This window comes from Scylla paramamosain, chromosome 31, assembly GCF_035594125.1.
Source record: "Scylla paramamosain isolate STU-SP2022 chromosome 31, ASM3559412v1, whole genome shotgun sequence".
Taxonomy (NCBI): domain Eukaryota; kingdom Metazoa; phylum Arthropoda; class Malacostraca; order Decapoda; family Portunidae; genus Scylla; species Scylla paramamosain.
Window position 1 is genome coordinate 19,185,034 of NC_087181.1, and position 23,966 is coordinate 19,208,999.

General features: G+C 37.8%; 3 protein-coding genes across 5 annotated transcripts in view; all 3 read right to left on the reverse strand.

The window, feature by feature from the left end:
* LOC135088808 (uncharacterized) overlaps positions 1-5,225 on the reverse strand; it is a 37,216-nt gene extending 31,991 nt beyond the window's left edge. Inside the window, exon 1 of the mRNA XM_063983862.1 lies at positions 1,836-5,225. Coding sequence (XP_063839932.1) covers positions 1,836-1,917 — 82 coding nt within the window. The 5' untranslated portion in view covers positions 1,918-5,225. The remainder of the gene's footprint in view (positions 1-1,835) is intronic.
* Positions 1-23,966, reverse strand: part of LOC135088806 (differentially expressed in FDCP 8 homolog) — a 38,496-nt gene that overhangs the window by 14,270 nt on the left and 260 nt on the right. Inside the window, exons 2-11 of the mRNA XM_063983861.1 lie at positions 19,656-19,844; positions 17,879-18,095; positions 16,482-16,572; positions 15,839-15,979; positions 15,252-15,414; positions 14,547-14,711; positions 11,646-11,690; positions 8,206-8,447; positions 7,570-7,791; positions 7,063-7,274 (exon numbers count right to left, since the gene is read on the reverse strand). Of these exons, the coding sequence (XP_063839931.1) occupies positions 7,063-7,274; positions 7,570-7,791; positions 8,206-8,447; positions 11,646-11,690; positions 14,547-14,711; positions 15,252-15,414; positions 15,839-15,979; positions 16,482-16,572; positions 17,879-18,095; positions 19,656-19,844 (1,687 nt within the window). The remainder of the gene's footprint in view (positions 1-7,062; positions 7,275-7,569; positions 7,792-8,205; positions 8,448-11,645; positions 11,691-14,546; positions 14,712-15,251; positions 15,415-15,838; positions 15,980-16,481; positions 16,573-17,878; positions 18,096-19,655; positions 19,845-23,966) is intronic.
* The window catches only part of LOC135088805 (solute carrier organic anion transporter family member 74D-like), an 18,139-nt gene continuing 17,080 nt past the window's right edge, over positions 22,908-23,966 (reverse strand). For all 3 annotated transcript variants that reach the window (XM_063983859.1, XM_063983860.1, XM_063983858.1), the window contains one exon: positions 22,908-23,966. This exon is cut by the window's right edge and continues 676 nt beyond it. The gene's annotated coding sequence lies outside the window, so the exon portion shown is untranslated.

Genomic DNA, 23,966 nt, shown 5'->3' on the forward strand with positions numbered 1-23,966 from the left:
AGCCTCCTTAGTCCTTACACCGAGGATTATGTGGAACCAATATATTCATTGATTTACACTGAGGCCTGTGCACACGGAATGTTTTCCAACGCGCGGTGACCAAAGCAACCCGTCAGGGGAGATGGAAACGATGGTGTGCAGCGAACTTCGGCAGCACACTGCGTAGTTCCCTTCCTGGATATGCAAGAGGTGTATGCTTTGGAGGAAGAATAAGAGGAGAGGCCATGACGTCACAAAAATGAAGCAACTAAGCTCTGCCTTCTCGGAAGTCAACCCAAAACATAGCTCGGCTACCGATAAGCCCGACACTCGGGCTTATCGATAGCCTCACTCGGTTGACACCTCAACATTTTTGCCATTATGCCTGCTTGTTCGGTTTATGGCTGCACCAAGAGAAGTGACGAGAGAGAGATATAATTTCACCGGTAAAGTGTAAAAATTTTCATAGCCAATCATCACATGAAATGCTAGAAAACAGTTAGATCATGAGCGCACCAAAAGACGCGGGAGATCATATGGCGAGTTATTTCAAGAATTTCACTTGCAGTTCGTCTTCTGTGAGATTCACATGCAAGCAAATCAAATTAAAGTAATGCAAAATTCTATATGTATAATAAGTGCAGTGAACACTTACTATTAAATATTTGTATGTTACAAACTCCTCTGCTACAATATTCACTTTGACTGACAGTTATGACTCACACAAAGAGTAATATATAGTTCTTGTGGCTTCATAATTAATATTAACACAGTAATTTCTCAAAATCTTGAAAAATTTTGCAAAAACAGTGTTGAAGTATGGGTGTCTTCAGCCCTGGGCGATTATGGGCCCTTCTGATTCCCTGACCAACTTTTCTTTTCTTTTTTTCTTTTTAATTGGAACAATTAAATGGTTGACTATTTTGGCCCCCTTTTTGCGTGGGCCCATGGTCTTCTTCTTCCTCATACGACCTTAATCCCACTGTATTGCAGGGTCAGCCGCTCGAGTTATCCTTCTCCATCTGTTTCTATCCATTGCATCATCTTGCACTCCCAGCTTGTTCATATCACTCCTTATTACGTCTCTCCATCTTATTCTCTGTCTCCCAACCCTCCTTCGCCTCCTAATCTCCACCATCATTGCCTTCCTCACTGGTTCATCCTCTTCTCTCCTTATCACGTGTCTAGAATATCTTAGTCGTGCTTTTCTTGCCTTCTCCTTGATATTACATATTCCACACTTTCTTCTTATATCTTCACTTTATCTCCATTCTAACAGTAAAATTCCAGCAATCCATCTCACCATCCTCATCTCCGTTCTCTCCAGAATGCCTTCCTCTTTCTTCCTTAAAGACCATGTCTCTGTACCATACATAAGTACTGGTCTCAACACACACAGCTGTATATCTTCATTCTCAGCTTCAATGGTATTTTCTTATCTAAGGTTACTCCACTCACTTCCCTCAATTTTTTCCATCCAGCTTTTACTCTTGGGCCCATGGTGGACTCCCCTAATCCCTTCGTCTGTTCCAAGAGAATACAATAAGGAACGTGTCATTTTGATTCTTCTTATATTCTCTTGGTCATATATACAACAACAACATTTGTAATGATACTAGCAACAACAACAATATTAATAACAGCATCATCAACAACAACAACAACATTAATAATAACAACAACAACAACAACAACAACAACTATATTAATAACAGCAGCATCAACAACAACAACAACAATTAAATATATAACGCAGTATGTTCAGACTGAAAACAAGCTTCATTGAATCTTGAAAAAAAAAAAAAAAAAGGAAAGGAAAGAACACACACACACACACACACAGACAGACAACGCACCTGGTATGTATCCTTCCACCACCACCACCACCATGACGGGCCGGCCACCCAGCACCATTGCAGTCTCGTCCAGTATTCTCATAAAGGCACATCTTACATAGTATCTTACGTGTTACTCATCTCCGCTATCCCACAACACCGCTGCTTCATTCCTATCATTTTTTTTTTTATTCCTTCACTTTTCCTTCTAAGTATAAATTTTCAACGTTTTAATGAATACATGTTCCCTTCTTCCTGTAATACTGTTTTTACTACAAATTCATAACATTGCACCTGCTAATTACACCTGTCGTTGCCATCAGGTATGCAATCAACTCTAATAACGTAATCAACCTGAAATTTCTCTAGTGTTCAAAGCTTCCGAAATATGAACTAAGCAGTCACTCTTTACTTCCATGTGTCCCTTGAGCGTTGAGTATTATCCTGCAGGTGACACGTCGGGTGAGTGATGAAGGAATTGGCATAAGGTGAAGCTAAATAAATACACATACTCACTACACAGCTCCGCGGCACCACTGGCAGCGCCGCGAGGACACCACATGGTCCTGCCGCGACTAAGCCCAGGCTGTCATACTGCACGCATGCATGCGCGCACACACATACACACACCCCTATGCCGCCATATGTACAACCACTAATTATAATGATAACCTGCTAATTTCAGCCTTGGTGCAGTGTATATACATTGTTAAATCGTCTTGCCTTCCACGGTGGTGTTAGTGTAAGACTTTTGTAGCAAGCTGTGCTACCTGGTTGTCACTGCGAGGGGTTCTCTGACGGTTCTTTGTAACTTATTACGCTAACTTCACGCGGTCCACGAAGAAAACATTATGTTAATCAAACTTCATCTACCCTAACAAAATTAATATTACTACCGTGTTAGCTTACGAGGTGATATATTTAGGCATCCTCATTCCTTGTATCTGTTCCTATCCTTATTCCCTTCTCATTATTGTATCTTGTTATCCATGGGAGAGATGTGGGAGGCAGGGATGCAACAGAGGGAAGAAAGAATAGGGGGAGGAGAGCGGTAAGAAAGAAGAAAAAGATAAGGAGGGATGGGACAGGGAGAGATCGAAAAAGGAGAGATGAGAATGGATAGCAGGTAATGGAAAGGTGAAGGAAGAGTGGAGGGATGGACTGGGGGAGGGGAGTGGAAGGAAAGAGAGGGTGGATCATGAAGGAGACGGAAGGGGATGGGGTGGAGGACAGGGGAAGGGAGGATAGAGGAGATGGGAAGGGGTATATGGTGGAATGCAGGGAAGAGGCAGGTGGTGGTTGGATGGTGTTGTGCCACCTATTAAAATTCTTCGCAATGATGTTTTCCATGCCCTCGCTGGCCTAAACCCTCGGAAGACTTATGGTTCTGATGGGGTCCCTCCTATTGTTCTCCAAAACTGTGCCTCCGTGCTTGCACCTTGCCTAGTCAAACTCTTTCAGCTCTGTCTGTCAACATCTATCTTTCCTTCTTGCTGGAAGTTTACCTACATTCAATCTGTTCCTAAAAAGGGTGACCGTTCTAATCCCTCAAACTACCGTCCTATTGCTTTAATTTCCTGCCTATCTAAAGTTTTTAAATATATCCTCAACAGGAAGATTCTTAAACATCTATCACTTCACAACCTTCTATCTGATCGCCAGTATGGGTTCCGTCAAGGCCGCTCTACTGGTGATCTTCTGGCTTTCCTTACTGAGTCTTGGTCATCCTCTTTTAGAGATTTTGGTGAAACTTTTGCTGTTGCCTTGTACATATCAAAAGCTTTTGATAGAATGTAGCACAAAGCTTTTATTTCCAAACTACCCTCCTACGGCTTCTCTCCTTCTCTCTGTACTTCATCTCAAGTTTCCTTTCTGACCGTTCTATTGCTGCTGTGGTAGACGGTCATTGTTCTTCTCCTAAATCTATTAACAGTGGTGTTCCTCAGGGTTCTGTCCTGTCACCCACTCTCTTCTTATTATTCATTAATGATCTTCTAAACCAAACTTCTTGTCCTACCCACTCCTACGCTGATGATACCACCCTGCACTTTTCTACGTCTTTTCATAGACGTCCAACCCTTCAGGAGGTAAACATATCACGCAGGGAAGCCACAGAACGCTTGACTTCTGATCTTTCTAAAATTTCTGATTGGGGCAGAGCAAACTTGGTATTGTTCAATGTATTGTTCAATTGGTTAAGCCTCGTCCACACCAGGATATAATGGAACCAGTGCTTGCAAACATCTGATTTTTTAAACACTCCCTTTTCCATCCATCAATCCATCATCAACTCATCCATCTAGCTATCTATCCATCCATCCATTCTTCCATCCATCCATCCATCTATCCAAACATCCATCCATCTATCCATCTATCCATCAGCACCCATCCATCCATTCATCCATCCACCCATCTATCAACCCATCCATCCATCTGTCTATCCACTCATAAATCCATCCATCTATGCGTTCATCCATCCATCCATCCATCTATCCACTCATACACCCATTCATCTATCCATTCACCCACCCATTCATCCATTTACTCATCTATCCATCCACTTACCCATTCATCCACCCATCCACCTATCCACTCATTCATCCATCCATCCACTTACTTATCCTTCCATCCATCCATCCATCAATCAATCCTTGAAAACTCAAATGTTTTCCAAATGTTTGCAAACAGTTGGGCAACATTTAAGAAACCGTTCGGAAACATTGGTGTGGACAGGCTTTTATCAGTCTCCCAATGACCCAACACTACGTAAAGGAGGAAACAGGCAGTGATTAATAGCGTGGCTGGCGCGGTTCCTCCCCCATTTTCACGCCCACAGTCGTAGAACCCGCACAACTTGTCAGGGGAAACTACCAAACAATAAAAATTATTTAGCATTTATTATTTTTTCAAGGGGGTTATATCTTATTTTTGTATGAAAATAGTTCCCTATAACATTTACGTTAATATGATGTTACACACTCGTACATATTCAATGTTGTGATGAGTGTGTCATTCAAGTAAGCCCACGAGTCTTACAATGTCGTAAATACTTGTTGTTAAGTATATGAAAATGTACAATAATGGAATTTACAAGAAGGCAAAGATTAAGTATGAAGCGACAACCACATGTCTGAACATTTGCCACACAGGTGAGAACCACGGAAAGGTCGTGGAAAGGTCGTGGGAATGCAACAGCTGTCTGGCGAACCCAAACTTGCTAGTAACCTCGCATTACATCATAATTAAATGTTCACCTCCTCATGGCAGACCGTCACCAACCTCTGAAAATATCTTTAATTTCTTGTGTGTAAATAAAACATTTATATGCTTGGCTCATTGCCCTATTTGACTCTGAATGTAACAGGGCGAGTTTGAACATATAAAAAAAAAAAAAAAAAAAAAAAAAAAAAAGCTATTCACAAGTGAGGCTTAAAATTACTATATATATATATATATATATATATATATATATATATATATATATATATATATATATATATATATATATATATATATATATATATATATATATATATAATATTAATTAACTAAAAAAAATAAAATAAACAAATTACATATTGTGAAGAAAAATAGTTATAATTAAACTGAAAATACCTGTGTCTGGAAAGTCAGTCCAAATGTGCTAATCAAAACAAAATTCCAAAACTTTTTTTTTTTACTAAGATTTAGCAACAGTAGCAGCATTAACTTTTGGTTTATTGAAAACTTCCATAAGAACAAAGAATGGCAAATAGTTGCCAGTGTTCATCCATCAAATTATTGACAACGTGAACACAGCCATATTGGGTGTGAAATAAGATAACAGAGGGTAGGTGCAGTGCTCATGCACAAATACACTGCTGTCAAAAACATGTACAATAAGGTTCATGACTCTGTTGAAAACACTTAAAAGCACAAACTAGGATATTGTGCATATAAAATACAAGCAAAAATGTGAACAAATTTCTGGCCTGCCTTTGAAGAGGTAGTGTAGGTGTTACAATGAAGAACAAATCTGTGCCTTGGTAACTTTTCAAGGAAACAGTTAAGAGATTAGTAATGTGTCACATTCCCATGTCAGGAATATTTCTTAAAATTCAGTTAAGACAGAACTTTGTTCAGTAAATTTATGGAAATATTTCATAAAGCTTTGTTATTTTTTTCTTATTTTTGCATATGCATATACACACAATAGTTACAGTCACAGGCACTGAGTTTCCATTATCATACTCTGGCAACCTATCCATCAATCTGTCCACAACTATGCTAACATATTCTTTAGTATTTATCACTATTATTAATGTATATAGGCAGCAATGGCTGCCTGCAACAGCATATATATATATATATATATATATATATATATATATATATATATATATATATATATATATATATATATATATATATATATATATATATATATATATATATATATATATATATATATATATATATATATGAAACTTAACACTAGGTATATTTATCAATATTTGTTATTGGTGTTTGTGAGTGTTATTAATAGTGACAGGTATCCTTAAAATGTACTGCATGCATAGTTTCAGAAAAGATGTTGGGTAGGCTAAGAGAGTAGGATGATGCAACCTTCAGTCTCCAAGACTGTGACTAGTCTTTTCTTTGACAAGACAAGGAGCAAATCACTAACCAAAGGAGATTACCCATATTAGTAGAAAACTTCACATAATCAATACAACAGGATACCAGCCCATTATTCTGTTACAGTTCACTGCTTCTCTCTCTCTCTCTCTCTCTCTCTCTCTCTCTCTCTCTCTCTCTCTCTCTCTCTCTCTCTCTCTCTCTCTCTCTCTCTCTCTCTCTCTCTCTCCATTTAACCAGATTTCTATAATGAACTTCAACTAAGTCTGAGATATTTCTACATTTAGTAATCTCTACTGAGTTAGACTTTCCTTCATATTCATATATGAGTATATAAGAATATCTGGAGAGTTTTCAAGTACTATCTGAAAACTTGACATGTAATAGAATTCTCAATTAGTATTAAAAGTTCATTATTTATAAATTCATTTACAAAAACAAGCTGTCAATATTGTCACAGACATCTTTAAGATATATTCCTGGAACAAAAAAATCTTTAAACAAATTCACTGATGTATTCTAGACACAACAATTCTGAGGACAAAAAATCCTCAATCACAAACAAGAAACAAAATGATGAACCTGCCCTCTTGCCTCTACTCTACATTAACTAAACCGTATAACCTCTCACCTTCTACTGACGACTACTCTGTCCCCTGTTGTTTCCTGCCTACGCCTGGCCTCCTGCCGGACACATCTGGGGCATTTGGAGCCCCTGTTGGTGTAACACAGGTGATGCAATACAGTGGAGCAGCCATCACACACCACCACTCCTCCATCAAATGGGAAAATGATGTTGCTAACATCACAAATCTCACAGATGTAACCCTTTCCCTGACAAACCTGAAGGGGAGAATGATAGTATGAGGAGGTATAAGGACCAAACCACACAAAGGGAGCTTGACAATGGAGGGATATAAGAATAATTTTGTGAAGATTAATATTTCTATAAGTAAGAAGAATGTTAATCATATATTTGGCATGAACAGTCTCATGACTTGGAGAGAGATAATAAAGGAGATGAAATGTAAGACAAAGTAAAAACACACAAACCATAAATAAATAAATAAATGACCCAACATACCATAAAATAAATAAATAAATAAATGATCATAAATAAATAAATGGCCCAACATACCAGACAAGATGTTTTGATGTGTTCTGAGAAGCACTGGTGGACTTTCTGCAGGTAGGTTACCAGTACTCCAGACTCAGCATCTACAAGATCTTGCAGAGAATACATGTGAGAGTTTTCAACAAAGTGCTGCCTCTCCTCCAGCTGGCGGAGCATGCGTGTCTCCTGGGCAGCACGGCAGGTTCCCAGGTAGCGCTTCATAAGCAGGATGTCCTCACGAAGTTTCTGATAGAAGGAAAATGAGGATGATGGCTGGTAGTCTTATTTTACTGAAAAAAACTAGCCAAGACTTTAAAAATACAAATTAAAAAGAACTCAATGAAATTATTCAAAATTATATTGTACAAATGAGTTTTAAAAGAATGGAATAGTACACTGGAGTCTTTCTTAGATGGTATATAAGTATATGACTATACAACATAGAAATTCCATGGATCACATGAAGATCAGCTATCCCAGCTACTTTTAGGATGGTTAAAAGTTTGGTGAGGTAAGTTCAAATTAAGCAACTTACCCAAACCTAACAAACTGTCCAAGTCCATCCCAAAAACAGCACTGGTGGATGATCTTCATGCAATCTGATCCCACACTAACAGAGACTATTATCTTTATTTCATTCCCTGCTTTCTCTTCCCTCACCTTCACAGTACTGAGTTCTTCTACAAACTTGAAAAGGTGAGGGTTAAGTTTCTCCAAATCGAGCACAGGCTTGTTTCTCATGAGGGCAAGGAACTGCTTTGCCTGTCGACTCACTCCCTGCTCCTCAAAGTCCCAGTTGTGTAGCACCCTGGCCGGCAGCACCACTCGGGACCCCCAGTGGCAGGCCGGGCAGTAGTACAGGCCTGTGTAGTCACATCGCCGCGGCTCACTCCATGCACTCTCTGGTTTTGGCAGGAAAAATAAAAGTAACATGATAAGATAAAGGAGTGGTAGAATGTATTTTTCATTTCAATATAGTATGACTGACAGTTTGTTCAGGTGAGTGAGTTGCAGCAGATTAGCATGCCCACAACACAGATAGTTCATGAAGTAATATAACCAGAGAGCATATGCTGTGGCCAAGCAGCTTATTGAACTCAGCATCATGTGTACTGTATGTGATGCAAACTTGGTGTTACAGCAGAGATTTGCTATGAACTGAACTTTTCATTATGTGCCTCTTAAGCAACTCAGGCTAAATACACCTCTGCTGACATTAGTAAAATAGCACACTTCTGATTTCTACACTTTATGAAAATTGTTAATGCAGTACACATGTACACCTTACAAACAGGTAATTTTATCATCCTAATGTCAAACTTTCCCATATTCTGATTACTGAAAAATTACTTGGAACTCTCAAAAAAAACTACATTTACTATAATACATCAGTAAATTTACCTACATAAAAAAAAAATGCTTAATGCATGATCAAAATTAACTCAATCACTGCATGAACCAAAACATATATACAAAAGTCATGCCACATATTAAACAGGCAAATAAATCAAAATAGGTGAGCCATGCAGCAGTCCAGTGGTGACAGGTGCAGACTGATACAGTAATCAGGCATGATGGGATTGTCGTGAAGTGCCATGACATAGTGAGGCTACTGCTGCACACCAACCAAGCAAGTGAATCAGTTGTGTACACGAGTCACTGGATGTGTGGGTGATGTGTGCACTGATGATGAGCCGTGGAAATCATTAACATTCACACACAGTGCCAACACTTAAACATTAAACATTCTTATATTATATATATGTACTGTCAAATCATGTATGTCCAATTATTATTGTTATTACTATCACATTATTATTATTACTGGATTATAAATAATTAATTTTTTTGGTGACAAATAAACTTATTTTATCCTTTGTCCTGATTTACAAATATTAAATGCACAATTACATGGACTAAAACAGCTAAAGAAAATATCAGGAAATGCATCAAATGTAAATATCCAATGTGTATCAACAACTGGTATGAATGGGTCATTTATTTGCAAATTGCAATCAATGGAAAGAAGAGAAAAGAAAAAAAGAAAATAATACATAAATAGACAAATAAATAAACAAATAAAATTAAATAAATAAATAGAAAAAAAATACTATTAGGTATAGCCTCGTATAAGAAGGAAAGTGGGAATCTGGGATACCAGTGATGGATGACAGGCAACATACACCTAAGGATGAAACAGGAGATAAACTGTATATTCATCTGCCCTGCACCACACCACCTCCTTGTGGTGCCACTACTCAGCCATGTTCCAACCAAAAGTTCATCCACATACATGAACATCCACATCTTCACTCTACAAAGACAAATGATCAGCTTACTTGAGTTATGGTACAATAAATAAGCAACAAACAAACACACTAACATTCTGCAGGTGTTGTGTGCCTGAGAACACCTGTTTTAGGACCTGCCTGTGATGTGGACAGCCTGTGATGTGGACAAGTGTTGTGAGACTCCATACACTTATGTTTTGTCCATCCACACCAACATATTCACAATCATCTTTCTGTGGTCCAATATTCTGCAGAATTAAATCTTCCCTAACATTTGGCAAGTGGGACAGCATGGTGGCACAGAAGACAGTTAACAACAATAAAAAATTTTGAACTGAATGCAAGAGCATATACCAATAATCTTTTGAGTGACAAGCAAGATTTCAGATGACATTTATGTTTGCTTGGTGACTCATTCCCATATAGCATTTTCTCTGTGTCAACATCAAGGCCAGAGGAATGGATCATATCAACATTACAGGATTTGAAGATTTGTTTTCACTTCTAGATTTCTCTGACAGCCATTTTGTTGATGATGGCTGTGTCTCTAAATCACACATAAATTGGTGCAAAAAATATTGGAACATCAATATCAGACAATCATGACAAACTGAGGTTACAGTATGCTAAGTGGAAGATGTCTCTATGTTTAAATACTACAAGAGTGTAATACTGCAGAAGTGCTTTAACACTACAGTGAAGCTGTAGTAGGGTATATACACAATGCAACAAGCACGTGAACACACAGTAAAGCTCAAAGAAACTAAAGAATATCTGTGTGTCTTGCAGTATGCAAGTAAGCAACAACACATGAGGTTATGTATTTGAAAGGTAGTAATAGAAAATTAGTGTATTTTCTTAGGAAAAGAGATAGGAAACCTTATGTCCAGTTCATTTACCTAATACAGTATTTCCCAACCCAAGGATAACTTGGCAATTTTTGGTGAGTAATGGATTGCTACAAGAAAAAAAATTATGAAATTCTGAGAATCAGTAAAGTAATACTATGTTCCTTTTGAAACTCTTTTCTGGTTAACTTTTTTTTTAATTGGATATTAATTGGGCTTTTTTTTAATATTTTTGTGTCCTTAGTCAATCTCATTTACACATACACATGGAAAAAAAATGTTGGGAAATGAGTCATCAAAGGTTGGGAACCACTGACTACTTAGGGCATGGGAAGTTTCAGCACATCCTACCTCAGCTTGCAGCATCCCCACCTTCAGCACAGCCACATCTACTATACATTAACTCAATGTTCAGGAGGAAATGCACATGTTCAAGCAAGTGTGAGTTGGTGTGTGGAGAGCAGACACTAGCATTGTTGTATCAGCAAGCACGTTTGACGTACTGTAATCTTATGCAGAGAGAGAGAGAGAGAGAGAGAGAGAGAGAGAGAGAGAGAGAGAGAGAGAGAGAGAGAGAGAGAGAGAGAGAGAGAGAGAGAGAGAGAGAGAGAGAGAGAGAGGAGAGGAGAGGAGAGGAGAGGAGAGGAGAGGAGAGGAGAGGAGAGGAGAGGAGAGGAGAGGAGAGGAGAGGAGAGGAGAGGAGAGGAGAGGAGAGGAGAGAAAGAGAAAGACAGAGACAGAAGAAGAGAGGAGAGGACTGAAAAAAGGAGGATAGAAGACAAGAGGAGAGATGACAATGAAAGAACAGAAAGGAAAATATAAAGATGAGAACAAAATATAAAAGAAAGTAAAGATGACAACTAAGAGAAGAGAAGAGCAAGAATATTAGAAAAGAAAAGGATACAATGTGAAGAGAGAGGAGATGAAAGGAGAGAGATACAGGTCACTGATGGTGCTGTACCTTGTCGCATGGGATCACCAAAACAAGAGAAGCCCCTTGGATGGACTAAAAATGCAAAAGATGTCATTAGTCAACAAAGGATATCAAGGGAAGGAGGCATCATTATCACTCAGCAATTGCTAATCATGTCCGTTCTCACCATCTGTCTATCTATCATGTCTCTCATTAAATACCTGCTTCTTTATACTCTTTTTTTTTCTTTTTAACTAGTACAATTCTTCCTTTCATTTATTTTTTTTTGTTCAAGTGGTCTAATGTTTGAGTATTTTTTTATGTTAAGGCTTTGTGTTCCTATTTCTTCTTACTGATATCATAATGTAAATATATTGTGGATTCACATGCCTAAAATTCATACATGAGCATTGGGCTCCTCTAATAGTTAACATGTATCTTAGTGAAGAAGTATGAAAACAAAGAATCAAGAATTTAAGAAATGAAAAATAAGAAAAAGAAATTATAAAGTTAGAAAATTATAAAGTACACAGTGAGGATGTCACCACTTGTTCTTGTTTAGACTGAAATGCATCAATCCCAACAAATCCTACATAACTAGTAGCAGTAATGCACTAACTTACAGTCAGCTGGCTAACAGAGCCCTGTAATGCATCACTACTGCACTGATTATCTGCCACAACTGACAACTTGGGAACAACATGGAATCCTTTGGTTCTTGAAAATATTAACCATGTGGACAATTTCCTTACATTTATCAAGAATTTATCTGAAAATGTAATCATTATATATACAAAAATAAATAAGGATAATTTGCCACACCAAGTGCTAAGGATTCCAAATCTCAATCAATTTCTACAGGGAATGACTGGCAGGAATTAATACCTGAGTACTTCTTCCCCTCCTGCCTTTGCCTTTGAACTTACAGTGTATCCTGAAAAAATAAATGAAAATAAGTAACAAAAATAAATTGACACATGCCCATAAATTATGCAGTGAGTGAGACTATGACGTGTCCTATAAGAAGTCCAAAGAGAAAATGTGCACAAAACTATGGAAAATTGCAAAATAAAAGTGGAGGCAGCAATCAATAAAGAACATAAACATTTATCAAAACAAGAGTAAGACATTTAAATTTTCCTACCAAATTCCTTGAGAAAATATGAAATGATACTTCATCTTTTGGGAAGGTGTATTCTACAATTTGATAACAAAACATAAAGGCAGGCTAAACATCTCAAGAAGTGTCTGTCCCAGGTAATGGTCATTCCTAGGGTTTCCTCTGCATCACAAAGCAGGATGACAAGAATTAGAGACAAGTAGTCACACTCCTAGTCCTTCACAATTACAACAGCAGTAATTACATGGCCATCACAGCTGTGAAGGATCAGAAACCAAACTGTTAACATACATGCCTTGGTTCATCTTTTCATGCACTCACCATCCTACAGCTGCTTTTCAATACTCAAAACATCAAGGGACAGCAAGGTAAAAATAGCAAATTTTCAAAAGGCCAATCTAGAAAATTAGTGTTTGTGACATAACAAATTTAAAAAAGTAGTATTGTTACAAATTAATAATGCATAAGTGCTGTTTTCACATAAATAAAGCTAAACAGAACTGAAAACTTGCAAAAAAAATATTTACAAAACACTGTGATGTATGTATTAATGTCGTAATGTAAAGAAAGATATATCATGCTTCTGCACTTGGCTGAAAAATACAGTTAAAAAAAAAAACATACAATATTACGAAAAACTCTTGACAAAACCTATTCTTTCAGTTGTCATTTCATCCCTCACTAAAATTACTCTAGAAAAAGACTTGCAGGATGAGAAAGAATAATAAAACCAGATGAACAGCTAAAAAATAAGATATAATATGACACATTGCCTGTGAAATACTGTAACCTGAATATGTGAAGGTCTTTATGAAATCAACATTAGCGATAATGCATACCTGTAAGAGAGAGAGAGAGAGAGAGAGAGAGAGAGAGAGAGAGAGAGAGAGAGAGAGAGAGAGAGAGAGAGAGAGAGAGAGAGAGAGAGAGAGAGAGAGAGAGAGAGAGAGAGAGAGAGAGAGAGAGAGAGAGAGAGAGAGAGAGAGAGAGAGAGAGAGAGAGAGAGAGAGAGAGAGAGAGAGAGAGAGAGAGAGAGAGAGAGAGAGAGAGAGAGAGAGAGAGAGAGAGAGAGAGAGAGAGAGAGAGAGAGAGAGAAACACACACACTTCTAGGAACAGCAAATACACTCCAGAAGAATGATCCCACTTTCTCAAAACACAGTAAGGACACACTCACCACCACCACCACCACCACCACCACCACCAGGCTCACTCAAAACAGATTATTAGACACCACTAAATAAAATGCTGTCATAAAAAAGGCACACAAGTATAACAATAAAAAAAAATTAAAAAGAATTAAAATTAAGAGAAAATTTTTGGACTTTAAATTGTCAATGACTTCCCATCCATTGCTTTTTTTATTTACTTCCCAAACACAAGTGCTTCTTATGATGTTGGCACAGCTTTATATGCCCATCAATTATTCATATTTTACTTACTACATGGCCTGTGATATTGCAGAAATTTTTGGAACCAAGAATTCTTTACCATTTTTCTAGGATAGGAAAAGAAAAAAGAAAATTTGTCCACTATTTTCTAAGCAGAAGTTTCCCTTAAAATATCAGATACCTGTACATAACCATAATTTTTTTTACATTTCATGTGACTAATGTCCCTGTGACTGTTTTCCTAATATAATTAAAAAGTGGAAAAAAAAGTTTGAGTTACAAAAAACACTCCTTAATACACCTAGCCATGCTATTAGTTAAAATATAACATCTATAGAACTGAAAAAAAAACTCTGAACTTACATGAAGAAATTCCTGGATATTAAACAATATCAAGTCACCAAAGTCACCTTGCAACCACCTAAAGATAGTAACTCACTGTTTGTTATGAGTCTTTTACACTCGGCACACTTGTAATTCTGGGCAGCGAGCCCCACCTCAGGGCAGATGCGCAGAATGTACATGGGGTCCTCACTGACCCTGGTGCTGGCACACCTGCGAATGGTATCCTCTACACACCTGCCATGACATCTGTACTCACACACTGTCAGAGACAAGAGGCCAAACAGTTAGATGGTGACTGATGATGATGATGATGATGATGATGATACTGTGTGCCATCACATGTAGGGGCAATATCAAATATTTTAAGCGCAGCTATGAGTAACTTTGCACTGAAAAGGAACTATTCAATGCAAAGTAACGTATAATCTGTAAAGCATGGTGGAAAATAACAATTGATTTTGCCCAGCTTTTTCAGTAACAAGAAATGGCACCAATTGGTAATCAGCATTAATTTTTTTTACCCTAAACAGATTAGTGAAGCATTACAAAATGAAAATGAGAAAAAAAGGTATAAAGTATACTACTTCTGGAGATAAAGAAATAAAAAGAAAAATTAACCATTAATATTTGATAGCATCTTCCTTCAGGTATATATAAAAAAACACTGTAAACTTTTCAAGGATGTTTCACCTGAATGATCAAAAGAAAAGTATATCAGCAAAATCACATACAATCACATAGCAGTCAACAGGGTTCCTTCAGCCTGATCTACAAACAAGGAGGAAAAGACAGGACTCACAGGAACAAACATAGGAGACATGAATCACCCCCCAGATGATGTGAGCACACTTGTCACAGTACTGCTTGGAGGCACGGGTAAGGGGCGGTTTCTGGGGCTGCAGGTGGTGCCCAATCTTGACCAGCACACCAGTGGAGGCGATCTCAGCTGTGTCATGCATCTCCTGGAAAGACAGATGGAATGGTGATGGTGCTGCTTGTGATTATGGTAACTGAAGCTTGGTTCTATGAGATGAATCAGGTGAAGTGAAGCTTGGTTCTAGGAGATGAATCAGGTGAAGTGAAGCTTGGTCTGATGAGGTGAAGTGAAACTTGGTTCTATGAGATGAATGAGGTGAAGTGAGCAATGATCAGTGAAATGCATTCATGAAATTGTAAATGCCAAAGAGGAATTAATGTGTTTGGATCCACCCAGCTTTCATAACCACCAAAAGGATATAAATCAGGTCACTGAAGCAACCTTCCAATGATTTGCAAGCCTGACACACGAGTCTGAATCTGAAGAAAAAAAAATATAGTAATTCAAATGTAGCATACAAGCATTAAATGAATGATGAAGAAATAGGATGCAAAGAAGTTTTCCTGTACCTGAAGTCTGAGTCTCAGTTGGATAAGCTTGTGTACGAGGGCTCGGCGGCGAGAGGTGGACTCATCACACTGGAGGATCAATGACTTGCACTTCTCAATATTGTTCTCCACACTCTCCTTAGTCATGCTCAATATGCTCTCCTAGAATCAAAGCCAACATCATTTCATCTACATGTCAATCTCTGTGCAATATCATGTTTTATTGCATCAACCTAAAACTTTCCAATCTCTCTCTGCCCAATCCCTCTACCTGCAAATTAATTCCCCAGATGACATATGGAAATAAAAGAAGTAGTCAGGAGTGAAATAAGACTAGAATATGTCAAAAGAAAGGAAGTGATTAAATGACAAATTAAAGACATGTGCATGTAAACATCACATTACATAATTTAATATATCTGTTAAAATAACAATGAAAAAATAGAATAACATTAAAAACAATATAAAAAATGTAAATTACACCTAAAATTGTTATTGCCAATTGCCTGTCTCCACAACCAGAAGCATTTCATATTTTCAAGAAGAGTTGGACAGTTTCATTTACCTGCCAACATTGGGCCTGGTATCACCCATGCTGGCTCCTTGTGAGGACATACATAATATGAGACAAAGAGACGTAAAGGGAGCGCAGGAACACACTAACCTCTGGCTGTGAAAAGTGATCCTCTGACAGTCCCAACTCGTGGTTGATAGCTGCTTCCTCTGCTGCTGCCTCTGAGTCAGTGCCTGGACTCCTGCAGACAGTGACAGTAGTTGAACATTTAGAACATTTCTTAATAGCCATCAAGAAGTATATATTCAATATCACATTAGTGTATATTCAGGCTATACTGAGCTGAGCCCTTTCAAAGAAAAAAAAATAATAAACATTCAAAAGAAATAAAAATTTATGCATAAATAAACAAGGTTGTTCAAAATCAAAACTATTAATGACTATGAAGTATTTCCACAAGGCAGCACAGAATGCATACATCTAGTAATGAGGGATAAAAAAAAATAATAATAATAAAAAGGCAGTATATGACTGAACTAAATAATTTACTATCTAAATTTAACATCAGTGTTAATATTGAATGACAATGGCTGTACAACTATTAATTAATGACCAGAATAACTTAAAAAATCTAATGGAACACATCAAGTAATTATATTTTTGAATAAGGTTAACATAAAATAATATGTAAATAGTTGGAGATCAGGTGTTATTTAAATCTCTTTAAATTGGCAATAGGTTGAGATAGCTTTAATAAAATTTAGCATGGCATTCCAAACTGAACAGAGCAGCAGGAAGCAGCTTCAAGATTTCACATGGTCCTGTTACTGGCCTGTGAGAGAAGAGCTTGGGATCTGGCAAGTTTGATGCAATGATTGGAAATGTGATCCTTAAAGGTTAATGGTAAAGGAGATAGGGAAAATTCATGAAAGAGAAAAGGCAGAGAAAATACACCAGTTCAAAATTTTCCAAGTATAGTTCTTCCAAGAGGTTATATCAGTATCAAAAGGAAGACCATATAACACATGACTGACAAATGATTTTCATTGAGACTAACAATAATTTGTAAATTACAAATTTGTATATCATGATCATGTTGGCTTTGAATTTTTCTCTATCCAATATATGTATTTTCAATATCTTTTACAAGTATTTCTCAGATTTTTATTTGTAATTTTAAATTCTGAATCTGTAAATCAAAACAAAGGACCAAACCATGATATTCATAACTATGAACATTTCTAAACTGAATGTTGATTTCTATTCACCTTTCATTTACTTTTTAACTGACCACTTTCAAGATGAGAGTTTTATATGCTCTTATTCTGGTACTGAAATCAGTTTTGGGGATGACATCCCAGCTTTGTTTAGGAAATCTTTAAATGATTTATCCTCTTTCATGAACTACAATTCACCTATACACGGTGGGACTATAACATCTTCCTTAGGGGTCTATTTTGGAGCAAGACTTAAGGAAGCCAGAAGAAATAATTGAAAAGAGAATGTTTTCTCTTAACAAAAGCAACAATGAGAACCTCTAAACATACAAGTCACTGTATGTGTCGTCTGTGTATGGTGAGAGTGTTGAGTTGCGAGGCGTTGGAGGAAGAACACCAGGCCACTCTTCCTCCTCCTCATCCTCTCCTCTCACACCCCCACTGGCCATGGGGGAGTCTGGGGGATCAGTGAGGAGGCGCTTCACCCCCGCTGTCACTTGCTGTACTGTGCCCCCAACACCCAACACTAGCACAACATCCCCCATTCCTGCAACACACTGATTGTTAGCACTTAGCACATGTCTCTCTTATTCATGTAATATTCACTCTCTCTTACATACACACACACACACACACACACACACACACACACACACATGCACTATACCTGAATGGAAAGCTTCTTAACCTATTACTGAACAAGCATAGGTTCAAATTCCACTTGAGAGAGAGAGAGAGAGAGAGAGAGAGAGAGAGAGAGAGAGAGAGAGAGAGAGAGAGAGAGAGAGAGAGAGAGAGAGAGAGAGAGAGAGAGAGAGAGAGAGAGAGAGAGAGAGAGAGAGAGAGAGAGAGAGAGAGAGAGAGAGAGAGAGAGAGAGAGAGAGAGAGAGAGAGAGAGAGAGAGAGAGAGAGAGAGAGAGAGAGAGAGAGAGAGAGAGAGAGAGAGAGAGAGAGAGAGAGAGAGAGAGAGAGAGACTGTCATCCCACAACATTCTTCCTCTCAATCAGCATCCTGCCTTAGTGCAACACACACAAGACACAGTGACCTCTGCCCTACAACTTCCCAAGCCAAACATCACATATATTTACAGCACCAATTTGTATTCCCAAGAATAAGTAAAACTTGTATGTTGCGACTTTTAATACCAAATCACTGTTTTCTTCTTTAAATTTACCTACATATACCATTTGCATCCACATAATACTTCCATCAGCAACTATTTCTGCTTAAATCCTCTCCTCTATGACAGAACCACATGGCAAAGGTGAGCAATGACTGCACATGTTACTACAGATCCTACTGTCTGTGGTGCTCTTTGCACACACTTGTCAGTCATGCATAAGAATGGATGGATGCTGTGTACTAACAATAGACTTCACTGATATAAAGAAATTAATATGAACACAGAAACTTAGCATATGATCTCTCATTTCAGGATCACCACACTTCACTAAATGCTCCCCATTCATGTAATTGCAATGCTTATAAATACTCAGGACTTTACAAAGGAATTAAAATGAATGAAGACAAACTTGGCACATGCTTTCTTCTAGACAAAGAAATTAAAATGAATTAACACAAACTTGCCATATGCTTTTTCCTATATGAATCACCACACTTTATCAAATGCTCTCTATTCAAGCAATACCCATGCTTATAAACATTCACAACTTCACAGATATAAGGAAATTAGTGTGAATGAACGCAAAAACTTAGCACATGTCCTCATTTCAGAATCACAACACTTTACTAACTATTCAAGCAATACCCATGCTGATAAAACACTCAGGCTAAAGACATACACCTCAATGAAGAGAGATCCCTGATGCATGCTTTGAAATTTCCAAATAACTACATTTTACCAAAAGCTCCTTATTCTTACAATACTCCCACTACGTTCCTATAAAAAGCACAGATTATACACATGAAGATCTTATAAGTAAATAGGTTAACTTGAAACATGTCACAAAAAGAGGAAATAATACAAGAGAAAAATAACACAAAAACACACAAAACGATAGAAACATGGCACTAACACACTAAAACAGAGACAAACACATGACTAAATACAGCATCATCAAAGGTCACCCAGCAGCAGGCTCTCACCCGTGGCCACAGTGTGCACTACGTCCCCCACGCCGTGTGACACAGAGGATGCCACGCTGGCCACACTTGACGCCATACCCGACACCACACCAGACACCACACCCACTGCACGCCCACTCCCGTCACTCCTCTCTGGCTCATCTGACATGCTCAGTGGGGGAGCGTGATTGTCACATGACGCAGAACACACTGGGGACACAAATGTGCTGGAAGAGAATGGATGCTGGATAGCTGCACACAGGAACAATACAGGTAAAAATACAGACACAAAGTAACATACATATGTACATTGGAAAAGCAAACTTACAAACAAGTACATAACACATTTGAGATCCATGTGAAAACTTTACATGAAGAAACAATCATTAAAAATATCTCCAACATCAAGAAATCACCACATAAAAAAATTAAAGTATTCTTATACATCTAAACTCCTATAGTAAATATATACATAACTCATATTACACAAGATATTAGTGAATGTTTGTAGGAGTGTTTTATAAATCAAGTATTTCAATAAAGAAGTTAATAGTATTCATTTTGACTCTACCCATAAAGAAAAAAATAATATATATATATATATATATATATATATATATATATATATATATATATATATATATATATATATATATATATATATATATATATATATCTTTTTTTTTTTTTTTTTTTTTTTTGTGTGTGTGTATTTTCTTGCCACCACGCCCTCAGGTGAATTCTGCTCACGTTACCTTGCTCTGCCACTACACATCCCTCAAGCTAAGCAAGTTGGACCACTGGGGGACAGCACTCAGGGGGAACTAGCTAAAGATCAGAGTTATCAATGAATGGAATGCCCTACCACAATATGTAGCCTCAGCACCCACTACCTCCAGTTTCAAAATAAGATATGACAAGCATAATATTAAGTAGTACGGGTACAACACTGAATCCTGAGGTGAGAACACTACGGGGCATATAAATTCTTCATTCCCTACAAGACAATACTAGGTGGGCAATACTAAGTGGGCAGTGATCCCCATCCTGAACACCTGTGTGAACTAGGATTGTATTATACTTCACGGTACACCATATAATACAGTTCTCTGCCTCCACTGCTGAAAACACTATTTTCTGGTCTCTACCACTGAAAACACTCAAATTACTATCCTCTTCCACTGAAAACACTACCCACTTCTCACTCACGTTGCTTACTGGCTATAAAGAAAAAGAGGTGTGTGTGTGTTCCCTACCTGGCTAGTTCTCTTGATGACTATTCCTTCATCATCCTCAGCATTAATCACTCACATAATAACAAAGCACCTATAGACTCAAATCATGCATGTATGAGAAAAACTAAAGTGAAAAATGATGACGTTGACTAAAACTGGGAAAAATCAATTATAACCAAAAATGCCACATGTTCATCCTATCAGGTACGAGGTCAGGTGTGACAGGAAGGTAAGTCAAGGGATCAAGACTGAGGGGTGACTTACCAAAATACTGATGGCAAAAAAAAAGTTGTCAATGATGCACTCTGATGTTTACATTTTGCATGATAGAAAACCTGTGTGATGTGTCAGCTGAGAGGACGAGGCGTGGCGATGGTGGACTCAACTGTTCTATGCTGCAGTTCTATCTATTTATCTATTTATGTTTATGCATTTATTCTTTATGTGAGTGGGGGATTGGCTTAGGACAACATAAAAGAACTAGTTACGAGTGTTTGTATTAGTGCTGTCACGATGAAATAGCAATATAAACAATACAAACAAATGATATAAGCAATAACATGAACAACAGTATAATAAAAAAATAAATAGTATAAACAACAAACAATATAGACAACACGAAGAACTACAACAATAACGCTACATAAAAAATAACAATATAAACAACTAAATATCATGAACAACATCTACAACTACTTACAACTACTACAACCACAACAACAACAACTACTACTACTACTACTACTACTACTACTACTACTACTAGAGAGAGAGAGAGAGAGAGAGAGAGAGAGAGAGAGAGAGAGAGAGAGAGAGAGAGAACTACTACTACTACTACTACTACTACTACTACTACTACTACTACTACGAGAGAGAGAGAGAGAGAGAGAGAGAGAGAGAGAGAGAGAGAGAGAGAGAGAGAGAGAGAGAGAGAGAGAGAGAGAGAGAGTATACATATAGGGAAGAATTTGTTGTGTACACTCTTATTTAACTAATAAATGGTTTAATATCGTGGTACCCTAACACCATAACGTTACTGGCAACATCATTACGAAGGGCTTCTCTGGATGTGAATTAATGCCGCACAGAATACAGAACAAGATGTACATGGAAAACCTATGTAAAGAATCTAGAAATGAGTGCAAAAGATTAATTATAATCGTCTGTTGGCCTTGTAACAGTGAAGGGATTTTCAATATTAAATCCAACCACAAGTTACAACCTTCACTGCTTTGTATTCCCCCCCCCCCCATCTCCATAGCCACCTCGCCTCACAACCCTCGTTTCCTTGTACTCCCTCCCTCCCCAAACCAATTCACCCCATATGACTAGGCTCCACGTTATTTATATCTACTCAGATGGTCTTTTTGTTAACTGTCCTTGATTTTTTTTTTTTTTTTTTTTTTCTTAGGAAGGGAACGGTGTAAAGTCATGCTACATTTTCTGGTCACATAACGTAAACTGAGACTGGGCAACCGCTGCCACGAGTGAGGACATACCACCGGCCGACGCCAATGTTGTAACTTTTTTTCCGTTTTAAATCTGAATACACATCATAACTCAATCAGACCAGAACACTTACTCAAAAGAGAGAGAGAGAGAGAGAGAGAGAGAGAGAGAGAGAGAGAGAGAGAGAGAGAGAGAGAGACCACTTAGCCTGTCAGCCGCGGCCTTGAGTTAGTCACAGCCAAGGTTGACAGATTGTTCGTAGTAAAATCTTTAATGGTTGGTGGGGGTTCGCCTTTTCCGGTTAAGGCGTGCTCTCTTCAGAGAAACTATCACTTAGAAATAATAACAAATGAATAAATAAATACAAAACGAAAAAAAAATGATATGCATATTTTACTTCGAATGTCGATTCCTACGACAGTCCGTGGACGTCTGAAATAATTTCTGAGGCAAGATTGCAGAATGAAATAGCAGTGTTAAGCCATAAAAAACTTAACCCATATAAAAAAAAAAAAGCTACACACACACACACACACACACTTTCAGACCGTTCCAAGTACTTCTGTGGTTGGGTAAAGAAGAGAACATAAAATAACGTTTTTTATTGCACGTTATGAAAAAATGTAAAACCATCCCATCTCTATGGATGCATCCTATAATATGAGGCCCGTCACACTGTACTTTGCTGCGTGATCCCAGGCAGTCCGTAGTGGTGAAACAGCACCGCCTCCACGTGCGTGATGTGGAGGCTGGTGCCAAAGTCAGCTGATCATTATTATTGTTGTTACTGCTGCCAGTATTATATGCTTAATTCGTTCTTATCTATTTACTTATCTATTGCAGTTGAGTTAGCGATACGATCATTTAAAATTTCCTAAAGCAAGCTGAAACGTATTTCTTTTGAATAATGACTCGCTTCGCAGTAGCTCTCACACAACTAAGATGATCAGCGAGGGACCAGTCTTTCACCACCACCAAGGAGTTTCCTTGAATATTACTAAGAGGGCGCAGCAAGGCATGGCGTGGACGGGGCTTAACATTTCACCTTGATCAAGCGTTCCGTAGTACAGAAAACATCACACGTACTGTCATAACAACTTCACTCTTGCAGTGAATCCTAGACTAACAACAAACAGTAGAGGTTGGTATCATTTAATAATACGAAAAGAAAGAAAACTATAGTTTGTTGATTTAATAATAGTTAACCTAATACCGAGTAAGTCATTTTAACGTATAAAAATACTGGCACTCGTGCACACAACATTGTCTAATTTAAAAGAAAGCCTCCATCGACAGGCTTACTTACTTTATTATTCTTAATTGTAAAACAACACTTATTGTTTACCGGTGTCAGGGCGAAAGACCATCTCGAAGTGTGAGCAATACAATTGTACTAAATACGTGGGCTAATTACTTGACATTTCGACATAAACGATAATGAGACTCGAGTGCATCGCTGCGGGAAAGGTGGGCGTGAAACTTATGCTTTACTATAACAATCATTATTTTGAACAGTCACTATTTCTCAGTTTGTGTAACGAGACGAGAGCTAACCCATCACAACAGAACAACCATTATCCCTAACAATCACTTAACTGCTCAATTTGCGCAACTAGACGACGGAACTTTCTAAGACAAGGATACATCA